General features: G+C 41.9%; 1 protein-coding gene across 4 annotated transcripts; it reads left to right on the top strand.

The window, feature by feature from the left end:
- Positions 1–3,483: 3,483 nt before the first annotated feature.
- Positions 3,484–14,586, top strand: LOC108934648 (voltage-dependent anion-selective channel protein 2-like). Of its 4 annotated transcripts, XM_018752646.2 has the most exons (10): positions 3,484–3,575; positions 4,797–4,868; positions 5,700–5,749; positions 8,302–8,304; positions 9,442–9,594; positions 9,703–9,755; positions 10,240–10,467; positions 10,546–10,696; positions 12,265–12,322; positions 13,689–14,586. In XM_018752646.2, the coding sequence occupies exons 2-10, from the start codon at positions 4,802–4,804 to the stop codon at positions 13,778–13,780; spliced, it is 855 nt and encodes a 284-aa protein (XP_018608162.2). In that variant the 5' UTR covers positions 3,484–3,575; positions 4,797–4,801; the 3' UTR covers positions 13,781–14,586. The 4 variants fall into 4 exon arrangements, with proteins under 4 accessions (XP_018608162.2, XP_018608171.2, XP_018608141.2 ...); XM_018752655.2 differs by lacking the exon at positions 8,302–8,304; XM_018752625.2 differs by lacking the exons at positions 12,265–12,322; positions 13,689–14,586 and having other exon boundaries at positions 10,546–11,548.
- The last annotated feature ends 1,256 nt before the right edge of the window (positions 14,587–15,842 follow it).

The raw sequence follows: 15,842 nt of genomic DNA, 5'->3' as shown, positions 1-15,842 counted from the left end.
ATCGTTGGTGTATAGCGCCCCCTGGCGGACATTTGGCGAACAGGTTTTTATTACGCGAGTCCAGCCTTGGAGTCTTTAACCATGTTTTTTTCCCCTTGTAGGGTAACCGACCCAGGCGCGCAGCAACAACAACAACACACTCCGTGCTCTCAGTGTTGGCACTTCTACAGACACAATAAAGTGACTAAAGAGAAATAGACACTGAAAATAAATATTTTCAGTACGTAAGAAGAACACCAACACCAACACCAACACCAACACCAACACCAACACCAACACCAACACCAACACCAACACCAACACCAACACCAACACCAACACCAACACCAACACCAACACCAACACCAACACCCCCTTTCCTCTGGGTCTTTCCACTGACCTAATGCAACCTTTTATAGCAGTAACCCCGCCCTTCTGTCTACACCGTAACAGCCTCAACAACTAATTCCAAAATAAGATTCCCCAAAAGTAATAACACCCAACAACATAAATACAAAAACATACAAAACATTTCTCTGTTATAAATATCCCTATTTTACAATATATGAACATTCATCCAATTAGACAGTAAAACACCCCTGTCAAGTTGGTTGTGCCCACGGACCCCCACCTAGAAATACACCGAGTGGTTCAGTCCTCCTCCTTTCGCAATACAAGCTAACGAGCGCGGTGCAAATGTTAAGTTTCTGAACGGAAAGCAAAGAGACAGAAATGATTTTTGAAAACTGCAATAAGTATGCTTACTTCTAGCAACCAACTGCATGTACTTGTCATACTTCCTTAATAAAAGAGCAAAAGTTAATCATTAATTCAAAAATGGATACCGGGCCGGTAGGCCTTTCCCGGACCCAACCTGAAAAAAACCTGAAAAAAACACAAGATGTTAAATGAATATAATGGACCAGAACGAACAGTGAACAGTACAAAATGAAATCCATGTTAACAGGCAGCAGCAGCAAGATTCAGTATTTTATTGATGATATTTTGCCGACGCCTTGCTGAATCTTTGCTACCACCCGTTACAGCTCAGTATGTGACAGACACCCTGGCCTGTCCCTGCCTTCTCCAACTCCAAGTGTGGTGTCCTGTGTTCATCATTGTTTTTTAAAAAAATCTGAATTTACATGGCATGCCACAATCGAGTCTTTTCAAATTAAAAAAAAAAATCTTTGGTGATGATAGGGAGAATGAAGACGAGAGGATTCCCATATGATAATTTAGAGTTTATTAAAACAACGCAATAACACTAACAGCTTTCAATCAGCAGCGTCACTGCGGTCGACACCAAAAATACTGTCTACAATGAATATTTCGTAAGATCAGCTAACATGCATCAATATACCTACAAGTGTAAAAAACACTGTTAATTTAGTTTTATATCTTTCCAATGCGCTCCTCTCACAGCTCTCATTATTACCCAATTACAGTAACGCTTCGACTCACGTGGTTTCGTCTCCGCGCGCTGCAACACGCGCTCGTTTTCGTCACCGCTGTTTTTTTTTTTTTTTTTATTGTCGCTGATTTTGTCACATTTTCTGGTGTTTTAGCTACAATATTGTGGCAGTTAGTATTTGTGAACCTAGATCAATAACGTTAAAATAAACCTAATTTTGATGGAGTTCTTAAACGTTTTTACTTCGAATTCTGTTGTTTTCTTACCTTATTTTAACTTTACCGCATGAAAGTATGTAAATGGAAATACATTTAGGCTGTGCGTATAATATCGTAATTTAAAGGTGTAATTTTAGTTTTGCTAGTTTACGTCACTACTATTGCCATTACATTCAGTGATATAGGGGAATTACGATTATGAGTAACATCACTACAGAAAACATGATTACTAAGGATTCTGTATGGTCTGGTACAGGATGAGGCCCATGGCGTGAGGGGGGAGTGACATCATGAGTTACCGCCCTGGGTGACACCAACCCTAGTGATGCCTCTGCCTTCAATGGCGCTAATATACACAAGCCAGCCGGTGTTCACCCCAGCGCCAACTCCCTGCTCCCGTACTCGGAGGGGCACCCTTGTAGTCGACACTTCAATTTTATAGTTTCCACTGTTGGTCCAGGGGCACTACACAGCAGGTTTATAACTAATGCAAAACAGGGAATGTGGCTCCTTCAGGTAAACTGCAAGAAAATAAGAAACAGACACAAAATAATCCCAAAACACACAAAAATGGCCCACCTATTATTGAGCTGGGTCCATCCCCAGGAGTCCCACCTCTTGTCTATGTGAAGTCCTTAATAAAATGGTCTTGTAGGGCAGGTTGCAGCTTAGAAACCATCCTTGCAGAAAGGCAACACGCAGATGTGATTGCAGTACCTGAAAGAGCATGAACTATAGAGTGAAACCAGTGGCATAAAGTCTTCTGGAGTGATGTGTCCAAACTGGAAATGTCTCTTTTTCAAAGACACCAGTAAATCAGAAGATTTGTCAAGAGCTGCATTGATGCCTGTCTTCAGGCTTGAAGGACGGTGGTGGGTGTGTCATGCTCTGGGGATGCATTTCTTCCAGCTGTGTAGTGGGTCTGGTCAAAACTGATGAAATGATGACTGCTGGGCCATGTAAACACATTTTGAGTCATTATGTTATAGTTTCAAGAAAAGTGATGGGAAAAACCTTCATCTTTGAGCAAAATAATGACCCCAAGCATAACACAAATACAACTAAAACCTACTTGAAACAGAAGTCTGCAGGCGGAACACTAACAGTATTAGACCATGGAATCATTTAAACATCAAAAAGAATAAAACATAGCCAGGTCAAAAGAAGAGGTTTAGCAAATTGTGGCAGCATGGCAGCACAGCAAGTAGTGCTGCTGTCTTACAGCACCTGGGTGGTGTGAGAGGAGGAGGGTTTAATCCCCATTCAGTCCGTGTGGAATTTGCATGTTCTCCCTGTGTCTGTGTGGGTTTTCTCCGGGTGCTCTGGTTTCCTCCCACACTCCAAAGACATGTTGTTCATGTTCACCCATAGTGTGTGAGTGACAGAGAGTGTGTGTGTTCCACTGATGTATGGATGAGTGACCCAGTGTAAGTAGTATATCTAGCAGTGTAAGTCACCATGGTGAATAAGGTGTGTGGCCTAGTAACACTACATAGAGTTCATTGGAAGTTGTTTGGACAAAGCAAAGGTGTCTACCAAATAAATGTAAATCCTACCAGAGCTTTGGACTAATTTATCACAGGACTACTTGTAAAATATGCAAGGGAGCACATTGCTCCAGCTTTGCATTTAAATGGAAGCCAAAAAAGTACTGACTTGTTTCAAGAACACAGAAAAATTTGTGTTTTTTTTATTTACTTTTAATTTCATCACTGATCAGGCTATAGAACAGGCTCGCTTCACTGCCTGCCGGCACGGCGCGCGCCCGTTCACACAGCCGGGCAGACTTCTGTGCGTGTGCGTGTGCGTGGGCGTGGGCGTGGGCGTGCGCGTGCACGCGCGAAACGCTGCGCCTGCGCAGTTCGACTCGGAGGCGTCCCCGAGTCTCCTCTGCGTAGAACGTGCCCTCCACGGCGAAACGGCGCAGCGTTTCGGGAGCGCGGCTTGCCTCGCGACGGCGCACGGTAAGAGCCGAACGTTCACAGTAACGTGTTATTGTCATGAACTTGTCACGGCCGCTCATATTTAGCTCTGCTAACATAATTGTCGTTACGTAGGAAGTCCTCCTGCACTCCGCCTCCTCAGTCTCCTGTTTTGGCTGCGCAGACAGGCCTGAAACACACACACACACACACACGCACACGCACACGACGCGCGCGCCGCACGACCGGTATTTTTAGGATGCGCCCAGCAGCAGTTGCCTGAGGTAATAACTTTCATACGGGATTAAATTATGATTCGGTTATGAACACTATCAGTAGCAGATTTGACCTTTATTAAAGTTTTATATTTCCGAGTAATTCAGTTGCGGCATGAATTTGTCATTGTAAACGGACATACTTAAGTTAAGGACGAGGCTTAAATTACAATTGGTATTTTTTCCCAGAGCGGTTCATGAACGTCACATAAGTCAAGTCATGTCAAGTGTAACAGTAAAGCAGAAGTTCTGAAAAGTCCTTTGGAATTAATTATAAATTACTGTCTTTAGTTTTTAAGAAAAGCTCAAATTATTAGTTATTATGTGTGGTGTACAGGATATTTATAGTTATGGTGTGTTTTCTGTCCTGTGCTGCCTGGTCTTCGGTCGAGTTCTGCCACCATCATCAGTGTGACATTCGACTGTGGCTTTAAAATTCTGCTTCTGGAAATGTCTCAGAATGACTTTCAGTGACATTTTCACATGAAGTTGAATGAGCCTTTGTGTTAACTGGACTGAAAGTGGTGGCTGAACTTATTTAAGTTGTGTAATATTGCAACGATTGAAGAACCCCGTACCTTCGGCTCACGCTTACGATGCTGGACGCTTTAAAATGTGACTGATTTCGAGTGTGGCAACACTGTGATGGATGGTGTGTTGCTCCTGGAGGACCAGTGAAGTCAGGCAGAGAGAGAGAGAGAGACAAACACACACATCTTTGTCCTGCTGAGATTCGAAAGGGCAGGGCACGTCGGCGTCAAATCCCCTCAGCTTGGAGATGTTTAATTAATTACACTGCTCATCCGTCTCCTGGGAAGCCTGACAAACTGCACAGCAAGCATCCCGTGCACCATCATCGATGGAGGTCCGTTGCCTGCGGTTGCTTGGAAACCGAATCTCCTTAAACGAGGGGGCGGGGGTGAACTTGCTCATTAACTGCGATTTGAGAGCCATCTTGGGCGTGCTGACCTTTCTCTTCCTTCCACAGACACCATGGTAGTTCCACCCTCCTACTCCGATCTGGGCAAATCTGCCAAGGATGTCTTCAGCAAAGGCTACGGTGAGCGAGTTGAATTCTTAACAGTCTGCACCTTGGACCAGTTTACCCAAAGACGTGGACTTCAGAATATGGCTGCCATGAATTTGTTAATTTATCTTTTTTAAAAGCAAGACGTAGCATCTACGTTTTCTTGAGAAAAGCGTAACTATGTTGAACAAACAGCCATTAAGTTTTGTCAAAATCTGTTATATCCACCTTTTGCCAACCCAAGTGGTCCTTAAGATTGTGTATTGGGGGTAATGAGTAGAATAGTCAATGTATATGTGTGACTATTTGTATTTTTTGGAGGCTTTGTCCATTTGTAATGAGCTAGAAAAGCATCGCACGCAAGCTATTGTGCACAGAATCGAACTCGACAATCATATTATGTTTATGATGAGCAAGTCGATTTTTCCATCTTTGCTTTTGAGCAAGTATTAGGCAAAGCAGGGACAGAAGGAAAATATCTGCAGATTGAACTACTAGGCCACACTCCAGATCTGGTTTACCTAATCCCAGAGGGTAATCTACCACAAATTTAATGAGCTTAATGAGCGCTGGCAGCGCTGGCCTGACAGGGTGGTTTAGGAGTGGTGTGGAGAAGATTACACTCACTGTTGTAACTACACCTGAGTATCAACTTTTGTGGGCACTGGCCACCTCACTGCTCACATGTTCTTCCCCAGAATAGGAGAGTGATAGTAGGGCAGTCACAAGCCTGTGGAATCGCTGTCACTGTTTATTGTGCTCTTGAGTTTCCTCTTTTAGAGAATGGTAGAATGTGGTTGTCTGTTATCACCTGGTGTTGAGCCATTTAATTCTCATTTTTCTTATCGCTGATTTGTCACCTAGGATTTGGCATTGTGAAACTGGACCTGAAGACAAAGTCCGAGAGTGGAGTTGTAAGTCTTGTCTCCGAGCGGGTTGGTTCTGGTCCTCTGTGCGTTGCTGTTGTTACACTGGTCTCTGAATGTCTGAACACAACTAACACTTTTTTCATGCCTCGTTTTTGTGGATTATGTTCAGATGTAGTCAATTTATAAATTAAATTTATTCCTCACAAAATGGACTTAGCTCTTAGTTAAATCGCCCTATTAGGCAAATTTACTGTGACAATGTCAGATTTCCTTTTTTCCGTTGTTTCCAGATGAAGTGTCTCCTTTAATTAAAATACCAACATAAGAGGTATTTTGATGATAGTCACAGCAGCCTATTTTATACTATTTATAACAAATTTATTTCTAGCTTGAATGTTTTAAAATATTTTCATTGATTACATTGGTAACTGCTGGGAAACATCGGGCATGGAGTCATTCTGATAATTTGGCTCAAGGATGTTTATGATCTATAGAAATAACGTTCAATAAAGAACGCCTGCCTGTCTGTGGTACTCTTGGAAGATTTACTTGGTTATAAATTTTTTGAAAAATATAAACATTTCTCTATTTTTAATTGTGTTTTCATTATTTTATTTTCAAAAATGTGTGTTGCAAAGTGAAAATGGCTTGTGCTTCCACTTTTTGCGGTATAAAAATGAATTGAATTATTATGCTTCTTTGATTACAAACAGAAAGGGACCAGAGGCTGTTAAACACACTGATGTAAAGAAGAGGTCCGTACCTGGGTACAGTGTTTCTGCCTTCAGTCACAAAACAGACACATTGTTGCTATTTTAAGGTGAAACACTTTTTTATAGGTTCTCCTGTCTCTGTCCTGCAGTACTGCACTGTTTGTCAAAGGTGCAGGTGGATGTTTAGGAAGAACATGACATGCCAAATAGGAAGCAGTCATTATTATGTATTTTTATTTTCAGTCAGCTAAAGATAATTTTGCTTAGTGTTAAGAAAAAAAAAAAAAAAAACTTTCACCCTTCCTGGAGTTTCCTGCCTTCAACTTTGCACTTCCAGTATAGATGAATACTGAGACACTGCATTGGATGAGCTGTTTATGAAAATGAAATAAATCTTACAGCAAACTTTTAATTCATTTACTCTTTATCTGGGGTTTTTAGCATAACTTACCCTGTAAATATGTCAGCGGGTTAAACTGTATTATTCAGCGTTTATAAACGGCTATATTGTGGTTTGACTTACAAACAATTTGAGTCATGAACAGAGAACCAGTTCCAATTGTGTTTGTAAAGTTGTGCTTAACAGAACCTGTTCTGGCAGTTAAATGGCCACATAATGGGCAGAAATGCTGTTGTACTGAATAACTCAAACCCCCAGTGTGTTCCATTTCTGGAGTCATCAGATTTGCAAAGATTTTATTAGCCGACTAATTTATAAGTGATGTTCATGAGACAGTAATTTTACACTTGTAAATTTTATTTGTAGAGCTAATGTTATAACTGTTTCACATATGTTGTGCTCTCATGTGCTCATATTTACATTGATGTCACATGTCTTTTCTATAGCCTACTAACAGCTCTATGTTACTATGGCAGAATTTACATCAAGTGGTCACTAATATTTACCAGCAACATACACTAAGGTTGAGGGGGTGGCTGGTAGCGTAGTGGTTAAGAGCTGCTGCCTTTGGTCCAGCTGTAGTACCCTTAAGCAAGGTACTTACCCTAAATTGCTCCAGCAAAAAAAAATTACTAGCTGTATAAATGAGTAACTAAGTTGCTTTGGAGAAAAGCCTCAGCTAAACAAATAAATGTTGGTGTTAGTTGTGTGTTTTTGCCCAGAGGAAGCAGATGTGTTTTGGTTGGACAGTTGCCCCTTTTTTTCTGGTATTCTGTGGTTAAATTTCGAGGACCAGGCTGGACAGTACTGGGCAAGCAGAACCGGCTTCAACTCTTAAGCTTGTTCTGATGTATGTATTTGCCTTATGCCTGTGTTCAAGCGCTCTGTGTCACAGCATGAGAAAAGCGCTCTATAAAAATAAATTGAATTGAATTCTGTTGGAGTCAGCGGAGTCCCACTGCGTGTGATGTGCAGTGATTGAACTTGCGTGCTCTGTGAATCGAGTCTGAGGGCTACAGACTCCTCCATTGGCACTGCCCGCTCCACGGGAACGGCGGAAAATTGATTGCAACAGATTGCGCCCTTCCTGCGCCGTCCCTGTGGGCATCTTTACACCTGTTGTCACCTGCGGCGATGTCTCTCTCTCTGTCTCGGCCTCTCCTCCTCTCCTAATTCGTACGTCCCCGTGGCTTGCAGCAGCGAGGACTGACATTTCTTGCTGAGAAAATGAGCAGCTGGAAATGGCAAAGGAGCCGTTTCAGTCGGTCAATGATTACAGTGCTGCAGCAGAGAGAGATGCTTTATTCCAGCCATGTGGGAATCGGCTGTGCCTCTCACTTTGGCTCTTCAGCATCTCATTCTGCCTTCATACATTTCAGCCATGAAAGTAAATGAGAAAGTGATGTTTTATAGTTAATCCTGGATTTTTCCCCCTAATTTCTAATCTTTTTTTTTCCTGCACACACTTTGGACTTCAATGACAGATGGTAAGATGATACTACAGTACTATGTGATTCAGTCAGTGTCCCTGTCACGACATCGGCAGGAGTTGTCCGCCTATCTGTTGACCCCTCTGTCATCACCTTTTCAACCCTGGAGTTTGTACAAGGCATAAAAAAAAAACAAATCAAGCAGTAAATGCAAACTAACTGTTACTGATATTAGTGTAAACAACTTTATTACGTTCACTTATTTTTTTCATTTTCCGTTTAGTTTTGTTAAATTATGGTTTTGACAATTTTTTTTTTTTTTTTTCTCCTCTCTCTTTCTTCTTCTTCAGAGAAATAGTCCAAATTGTTGAAATTAGAAAATTTTTGGCACTGGATTCCAATCACTGAATATTCCAGTACCTTTTAGGATCTGATGCTTTCTTGAATGTTTTGGAACTTTGTACAATGTTTTGGTGCCATCTAGATTTTCAGTGCTTTTCCAGAATGTCCCAGTGCAGAATATCTGTATTTCTCCTTAATAAATGGCGTTTAAGATTTTTTTAATACAGTATTCCTTGTGTGTGAGTGAAAATTCTCATAAAATCTTGAAAATTTCTGTTAAAATAGTGAAAGCAAGATTCTGTGGCTAAAACTGACACCCTAGAAGAACTAGTGGTATTTTGTAATCAGTGGACTTTAATCACAATCAGCGCAAAAATCGATATAACTAAGAACTTTGAAAAAATATTGTTGCGTTGTGCAATTAACCCATAATGCAAAAAGGAAGAAAAATTCTGGGTAATTGTATTTGTTTGTTTAATGAGTGAGAGGGAAGATTGTCAGTGGCTCTTGCGTGTTTAACAGTCTCATTTGTTCCGTCTTTCTCTCTTTGCCCCCCCCACCTTCTCTTTGTCACTGTGTCCTGCTTGGCTGTCTTTTGCCCTCCTGTGGTGCAGTGCTGTGCCAGCGACTCCACATTGGTGCAATAACCACTGCTTTCTTTTCTCTCGCCCTTTTTTTTCTTTTGCTCCTCCATTCTGCTGCTCCTCCCTTTTTTGCTCCTTTCTCACCATCCCATCTAACACCCCTTCTCCTTCCTGCCTCATCTACCTGCCGCATCCTGCTCCGCTGCCTCTGTGACCTTGTCCTCTGCCTGTCTCTCTCTGGTTCGCTCTCCATCGGTCTCCTACCCAGGAGTTCAAAACCTCTGGCTCTTGTAACATAGACACTGGAAAGGCCGGCGGGAACCTGGAGACCAAGTACAAGCTGACGGACCTGGGCCTGAACTTGAGTCAGAAATGGAACACGGACAACACCCTGGCTACTGAGATAACCTTGGAAGACCAAGTCAGTGAGCTTGCCTGAAGTCTGACCGGAAGTGCGTCCCTTTTAACTGCCCTTCATTCAGCTTTAAATGTCATTTATACTTTTTTTTTTTCCCCCCATCCCTTGTAGCTTACTCATGGTTTGAAGCTATCCTTTGACACCTCGTTTGTGCCAAACACAGGGTAAGTTTTTCTAGTGACCAAAAACACTCAAGTATTCAATTACTTTTATTTCTGTTGAGTCATGTACAGTGTGTATATATATCATTCACTGACTCGCCATCCATAGTTATTTAACCTAAGCTGGGGTCACAGAGGCCCAAACCCTATCCCAAAAGCATACATTTACATTATACATATTGAGCATATATTTACATAGAGTAGTGGTTAGAACTTCTGCTTTTAGATCCAAAGATCATACGTTCAAATTCTACCTCCAGCTGTAGTATCCTTGAGCAGTGCTTACAGTAAAAATTACCCATCTGAATTTAAGGGTAAATAATTGTAAGTAGTTTAACGTAAGTCGCTTTGGAGAAAAGCATCAGATAAATGTGTGTTGGAATAGAGGCTTTTTTTTTTTTTTTATAATCTCTGGTCCACATGCTGACGCTTATTGTTTTTGACTGGGTGGAGACGTAAAGAATGGCCAACTTTTGCTCTCCTATAGCAAGAAGAGCGGCAAGCTGAAAACCAGCTACAAGCGCGACTACATTAACGTTGGCTGCGATGTGGACTTTGATGTTTCTGGCTCTACCGTGCACGCGGCGACTGTGCTGGTCTATGAGGGCTGGTTGTCGGGCTACCAGATGGCCTTCAACGTAGGAAAATCCAAGCTGGTCCAGAACAGCTTTGCGCTGGGCTATAGGGCCGATGACTTCCAGCTTCACACCAGTGTGTAAGTAGCAAAGTGGGACACAGCAACGAGGTAAAAGCCCGGCACACTTGCGTCACAGCTCTCTGCCCACATTTGCAGGAATGATGGGACCGAATTTGGTGGCTCCATCTATCAGAGGGTGAATGAGCAACTGGAAACGGCAATTACTCTGGCCTGGACTGCTGGCAGTAACAACACACGGTTTGGTGTGGCTGCCAAGTACCAGCTGGACAAGGATGCCTCGCTGTCTGTGAGTGACAGCCCCGCCGGCCCACATACAGCAAGGGTTTCCTGCATTATACCCAGGATCCTCAACTCATACGCGAGCTCCTTGTCTTACAAATACCAGATTTGCACATTTTTAAAAACACACATTTTTTTTTTTAGTTTCTTTACATGTTTTTATCATCTTCACTTGTCTGTTTTCCAAAATCTGTGTACACAGTGATCACAACCTGCTTTTCCACACTCAGCATTATTTGCCAGCAAAATGCACCCAAACACGGTAGGAATGTGGCACGGGATTTAATTCGACTTGCTTCCACAGCAGGTACAGCCCATGTCTGGCCATCAATAACAATGAACTTTTCCAACGTGTTTTTTGTGACGAGTCTGACAACTGGTGTTGAATAGGAGATTGTGCTCCTGGTCTTATTTTCTATTTTTAGAAGTTGTAAATTATTCTATATTTCAGTGTTTCCAGTTAAGATAATATAACAAAATTCCTGTGACATGCTTGGATCTTGCTCACGGTGTACGCTGCTTTACACCATATATTTCCAGGATAGGCTCTGGAGAATAGCAACCCAGCACAGGATGAGTGGGAATACTGTAAATAATAGTCTTGCAGCAAATAGTTCAAAGAAATCGAGTTATGAACAGACTTCTGATCTCAATTGTGTTTTTAACTTGAGGACCTAGTTTTTGAGTCCTGTGGCTACATTTAGTGTGTCTGGCAATAAGTTTGTACTGAGTTTCTCATGCAGCATCTAATGCTTTTAAAAAAAGCCATATCACACCTCTACTGTATCAGTGGGTGTAGCTGGTAGCATAGTGGCTATCGCTGCTGCCTTTGGACCCAAAGGTTGCAGATTTGAATCTTACTCCAAAACCTTGAGCCCCTGAATTGCTCCAGTAAAATTATCCAGCTGTATAAATGGATGAATAATTGTAGGTAGACTAACAATGTAAGTTGCTTGGAGAAAAGTGTCACATGAATACATATAATTTTTCATGTATTTATTTAACAGATGCTTTCAGTGACTTCCAATGACCTCTGTGTAGGGTTATTGGCCCACACACCTTATTCACCGTGGTGACTTACACTGCTAGAGATACACTACTTACACTGGCTCACTCATCCATACATCAGTGGAACACACACTCTCTCTGTCACTCACACATGGTGGGTGAACCTGAGCAGCATGTCTTTGGACTGTGGGAAGAAACCGGAGCACCTGGAGGAAACCCACGCAGACATGAGGAGATACTATAATACACCATGATATGTGGTTAAGGCACTTGTTTATGCGGCGAGGCGCTTGGGAAGATGACCGCTGGCACTGGCAGGCTTCCTTCAGGCGGTTTCTCTCTGTTGCTGCGGTGGGGTTTCGGAAGCAATTCAGCAGTTTGAGGCCAGCCTGCATGTGTTTGGCGGCGGGGGGAGGGGGGGCGTACTGGGTGTACTCTTGCACCACCCAGGCGCCGTGAAACAGCAGCGCTACTCGCTGTGCCGCCCATAAATGTGTCCCAAATACAGTACTGTATTTCTGTCCATCTATAGTTTCATGTCTAATGTGCTGTCATTGCCCCCAACAGGCCAAGGTGAACAATGCAAGTCTCATTGGAGTGGGCTACACACAAAGCCTAAGGCCAGGTCAGGTAGAGCTTCACAACCCTGCGATATATGCTGTCAATCCATTATTGGCTCCCAGCTTATTCATGTCTGTGAATATTGTATGTTTTTGGAGAAATTAGCTGTTTTATTCCTTAGTAGAACATTTTTAGTGAAATTGGTCAATTTACTCCTTACCTTGATTTACAGTATTAATGCATTTCAGACAATTTCTTGTAAATAGAAACATAACCATTCATTTTGAAGGAAAAGATCATAATGTGGTTCCAAATATGCTAAATTAACAAATTCATGTGTAAAATAAAATTGTGTACTTAGTGGAAGCATACAGATGGCTACATGGATACTTGAGAAGTGATATAGGGGGAAAAGGCTCCTGTAATTGTTCTGATGAGTTCAATTTTTGTACATAAGGCATTTCTAGCAACTGATAGGTAAGGAGTTCCGTCAAATTTTGGGAACAAATTTGACTTGCAGTGGGTTCAACCGGTGCCCACTGTGTGGCAGGTTTGGGGTTTGAGCCCTGCTCGGGGTGCCTTGTGACGGACTGGCATCCCGTCCTCGGTGTCCCCCCCTCCCTCCTTCGACCTTACACCCTGTGTTGCTGTATAGGCTCCGGTGTGCTGCGACCCCACTCGGGACAAGCGGTTGCAGACAATGGAATGGAATTTTACTTGCTTGTAAAAGCAAATTTTGATAAACTGGAGTTAGAATGTCCACATGTAAAATGATTGATTCTGTAAGTTCAATTAAAGCTAAAAAGTCTGGATTACTGGGGTTAGGGTCCTTTGCACTAGGATGAGTGATGCAAATTCTTGATGTCCAGATATGGTAATTTAGATTGTATTTTATATATGTTGTAAAGGTACTGGAGGTAAAAACAGACAGAGCTGTGTTTTGACTTTTCCCAGAAATAATGTAAGTGGAAAAAGTGTTGACCAGATAAAAAGAACAGACAGGAAGAGGCAGGCTCAGACAAAAGCGGATGGTGGACAAATGGTTCACTTCAACACTCAGATGAGGGCTTTTCACACCAGAGACCGTGATTGCCGAAGTAAAGACAAGGACATTGACATATTTAAACCAAATGTGCTCATGAGTGTTATCGGGGGTGGGGAGGGAGGATAGCTGTGTTGGCCCCACGTCAGGATCTCTTCCCTCTCAATGGCACAAACACACAGTCCATGGAAGTTAGACTGTGATCAGGTGCTGCCAGTTGACTTTACCCCTCCCCCTCAGCCAGCCACTGCACATCACCTTACTTAAAATTCATCTTTGAAAGCTGTGCAGATTAATTGCATTGTTTCTAAAGCAGCTGAAATGTTTCTGAATTTTGTTTAGTGAAAGGAGTGTCTCACTTTCTGCTCTCTCCCCATCCCTTGTTCAGGTGTGAAGCTCACTCTGTCTGCACTGATTGATGGGAAGAACTTCAACGCAGGAGGGCATAAGGTGGGGATGGGGTTTGAGGTGGAGGCTTAGAAAGAAAGAGAACCTAAGCAGGATAGTGATAAGACCCAAAAACATGAGTTCAGAGATCTTCTCGCATGCCCACCAGATCACACACAACACAGACAGACAGACACCAACACACCCACCTGTACGGAGCACGGATTCTGGGCTAGTCACGCCTCACTACAACCCCACACTATTAGTCAGTAGAACAGAAGCTGAGACCTACTTTGCTCTCAGGTTGGGGGCTGTTCAGGTACAGTACTGTACCTTATGATGTGGTATCTGTGCTGACAGCACTGAGATGCCAAGATGAGCACGAGTGGGAGGGACTTTTGTTCCAGGCATAAACGGCCCCAGAATCCTGGCTTGAAGCAGAACTTCTAGTTGTCCTGGCTTATCAAAAACCAGGTACTTTATCCTTTATTTAATAAATCCTCCCTTTGTCTGCTCACTCTGCAGTGTCTGGCAGCACAATGTTGCATCATAACAAGATTCAGTAAAATAAGGGTATCGTTTATAAACTGAATTATAGTACTCTGTCAATGCCCTATATATAATTAAAATCGATTTCTTGTTTTGAAAGTTGAAAGCCATATCCTGATATTTTGAAAACTTGAACCTTCAACAAGAATGCTGTTCTTTTAATAACTGTTAATTGACAAGGGTTTTAATGGACCAGAAGGACAGAAAATGTCCTCTTAGCTACTGCTGTTCTTTAGAGAGAGATAATACTAATTTTAAAAAGTAACAATCAGTTGAGGATGGTATTCATGGTCTGTAATTCTATGCATACAGCAGTTTGGCTAAGGTGGAAACAAGCTCCTATTTTTTTTTTTAAAAAAAAAATCATCATTCTATGGCTGAAGTAACGAGGTAAATCCGCACTACCGATTGCTACAGGAATTTTGTCACATTCCTTGTCCACTGTGTGTGTATCATGAATTACCTGTGAACCCATTTATTTGTGTTACATAACATCTTACTAAATATTTTCAACATGAACACATCTTCTGTCAGGATGTCTTGTCTGTTTTTCTGCTTGTCGTTACACAGAATTTTATTTCTGGGTTGGATGATTTTTGTGCTGGGACTGAGTACCTTGTGTATTTCAGAACTCAAATAAATGATCGTGAAACATGGAAACTCATTACTACTTTTTTGCGTATATTATTTTGATACTGGAAGGCCTAAAATCCAGTTTGAAAAGTTTCCTGATTAGTTTATGTGAAAAGTAGCCTAATCCCATAACTTTTAAACTTGGGGAAATGCATTTGGGAACCAAATACAATGAAATAAATATGATCTTTAGAAATGCTAAGGGGCCCCTTGTGGAATATGTTAAATATATATAATCTATACATAATATATGGATGGAGTCCAAATGTACTGCTACACATTGTGGTAGGAAATGGCCATATGGGTGGGACAGAGGCCAGAGACAGATTTTCATAAAAGGGGGTTTATTTACATGAAGCAAAAGCAAATAAAACATGCACAGCTTTCTTAAAGCATAACGCAGGATGGCGGCAGACACTCATTCAGGGGGCGTTGGGGGGGAGCAACACCACAGATGTGGAGAATTTCATTCAGCACATTTTTCTCAATTTATTACAGATATATCCAAGACTTTTACTGAAACTGAGGAAATACGTGCACATTTGTTACTACATGTTTTTGATTGTAAACAAAGTGGCCAGATGCTGGCAAACATGTTTATGTAATGAATTGCTTCTTTGTGGCCAGTTTTGTTGTGTCCTCGGTCACAAATGAGACATGCAGTAAGTATTCCTTTAAGTTTATAAAAGTCCTGCGACTCTCTGGCTTCCCATCCAAGCTGTATTGTGCCTCAAGGGCTGTGCTTCTAGGATTGAGAAACACAAAGTTAAACAGTAGTAAAATATTAATTTTTAACAGCTCATTTGTCAGCTGTGTAAGGACTACATGTATGTAGTAGACAATTTAACTGGAATGACAAAGTGGAGAAGGTAAACGCAGCTGACCCACACATGGGAATGGGCTTGGGCTTCAGCATTTCAAAAGTGATGTTTTTTTTTTTTTTTATTCCTATTACCTGACACCATCGCAAAGG

The sequence above is a fragment of the Scleropages formosus genome, chromosome 6 (assembly GCF_900964775.1).
Source record: "Scleropages formosus chromosome 6, fSclFor1.1, whole genome shotgun sequence".
Taxonomy (NCBI): domain Eukaryota; kingdom Metazoa; phylum Chordata; class Actinopteri; order Osteoglossiformes; family Osteoglossidae; genus Scleropages; species Scleropages formosus.
This window is presented reverse-complemented; position numbering and strand designations above follow the sequence as displayed.

What these genes read in the sequence shown, in the direction of transcription:
- LOC108934648 (XM_018752625.2), top strand. Translation starts at nt 4,802, where the DNA reads ATGGTAGTTCCACCCTCCTACTCCGATCTGGGCAAATCTGCCAAGGAT. An exon ending in TGTCTTCAGCAAAGGCTACG is followed by an intron (nt 4,869 to 5,699) that starts GTGAGCGAGTTG and finishes TTTGTCACCTAG; the next exon opens with GATTTGGCATTGTGAAACTG. An exon ending in TCGTTTGTGCCAAACACAGG is followed by an intron (nt 9,756 to 10,239) that starts GTAAGTTTTTCT and finishes GCTCTCCTATAG; the next exon opens with CAAGAAGAGCGGCAAGCTGA.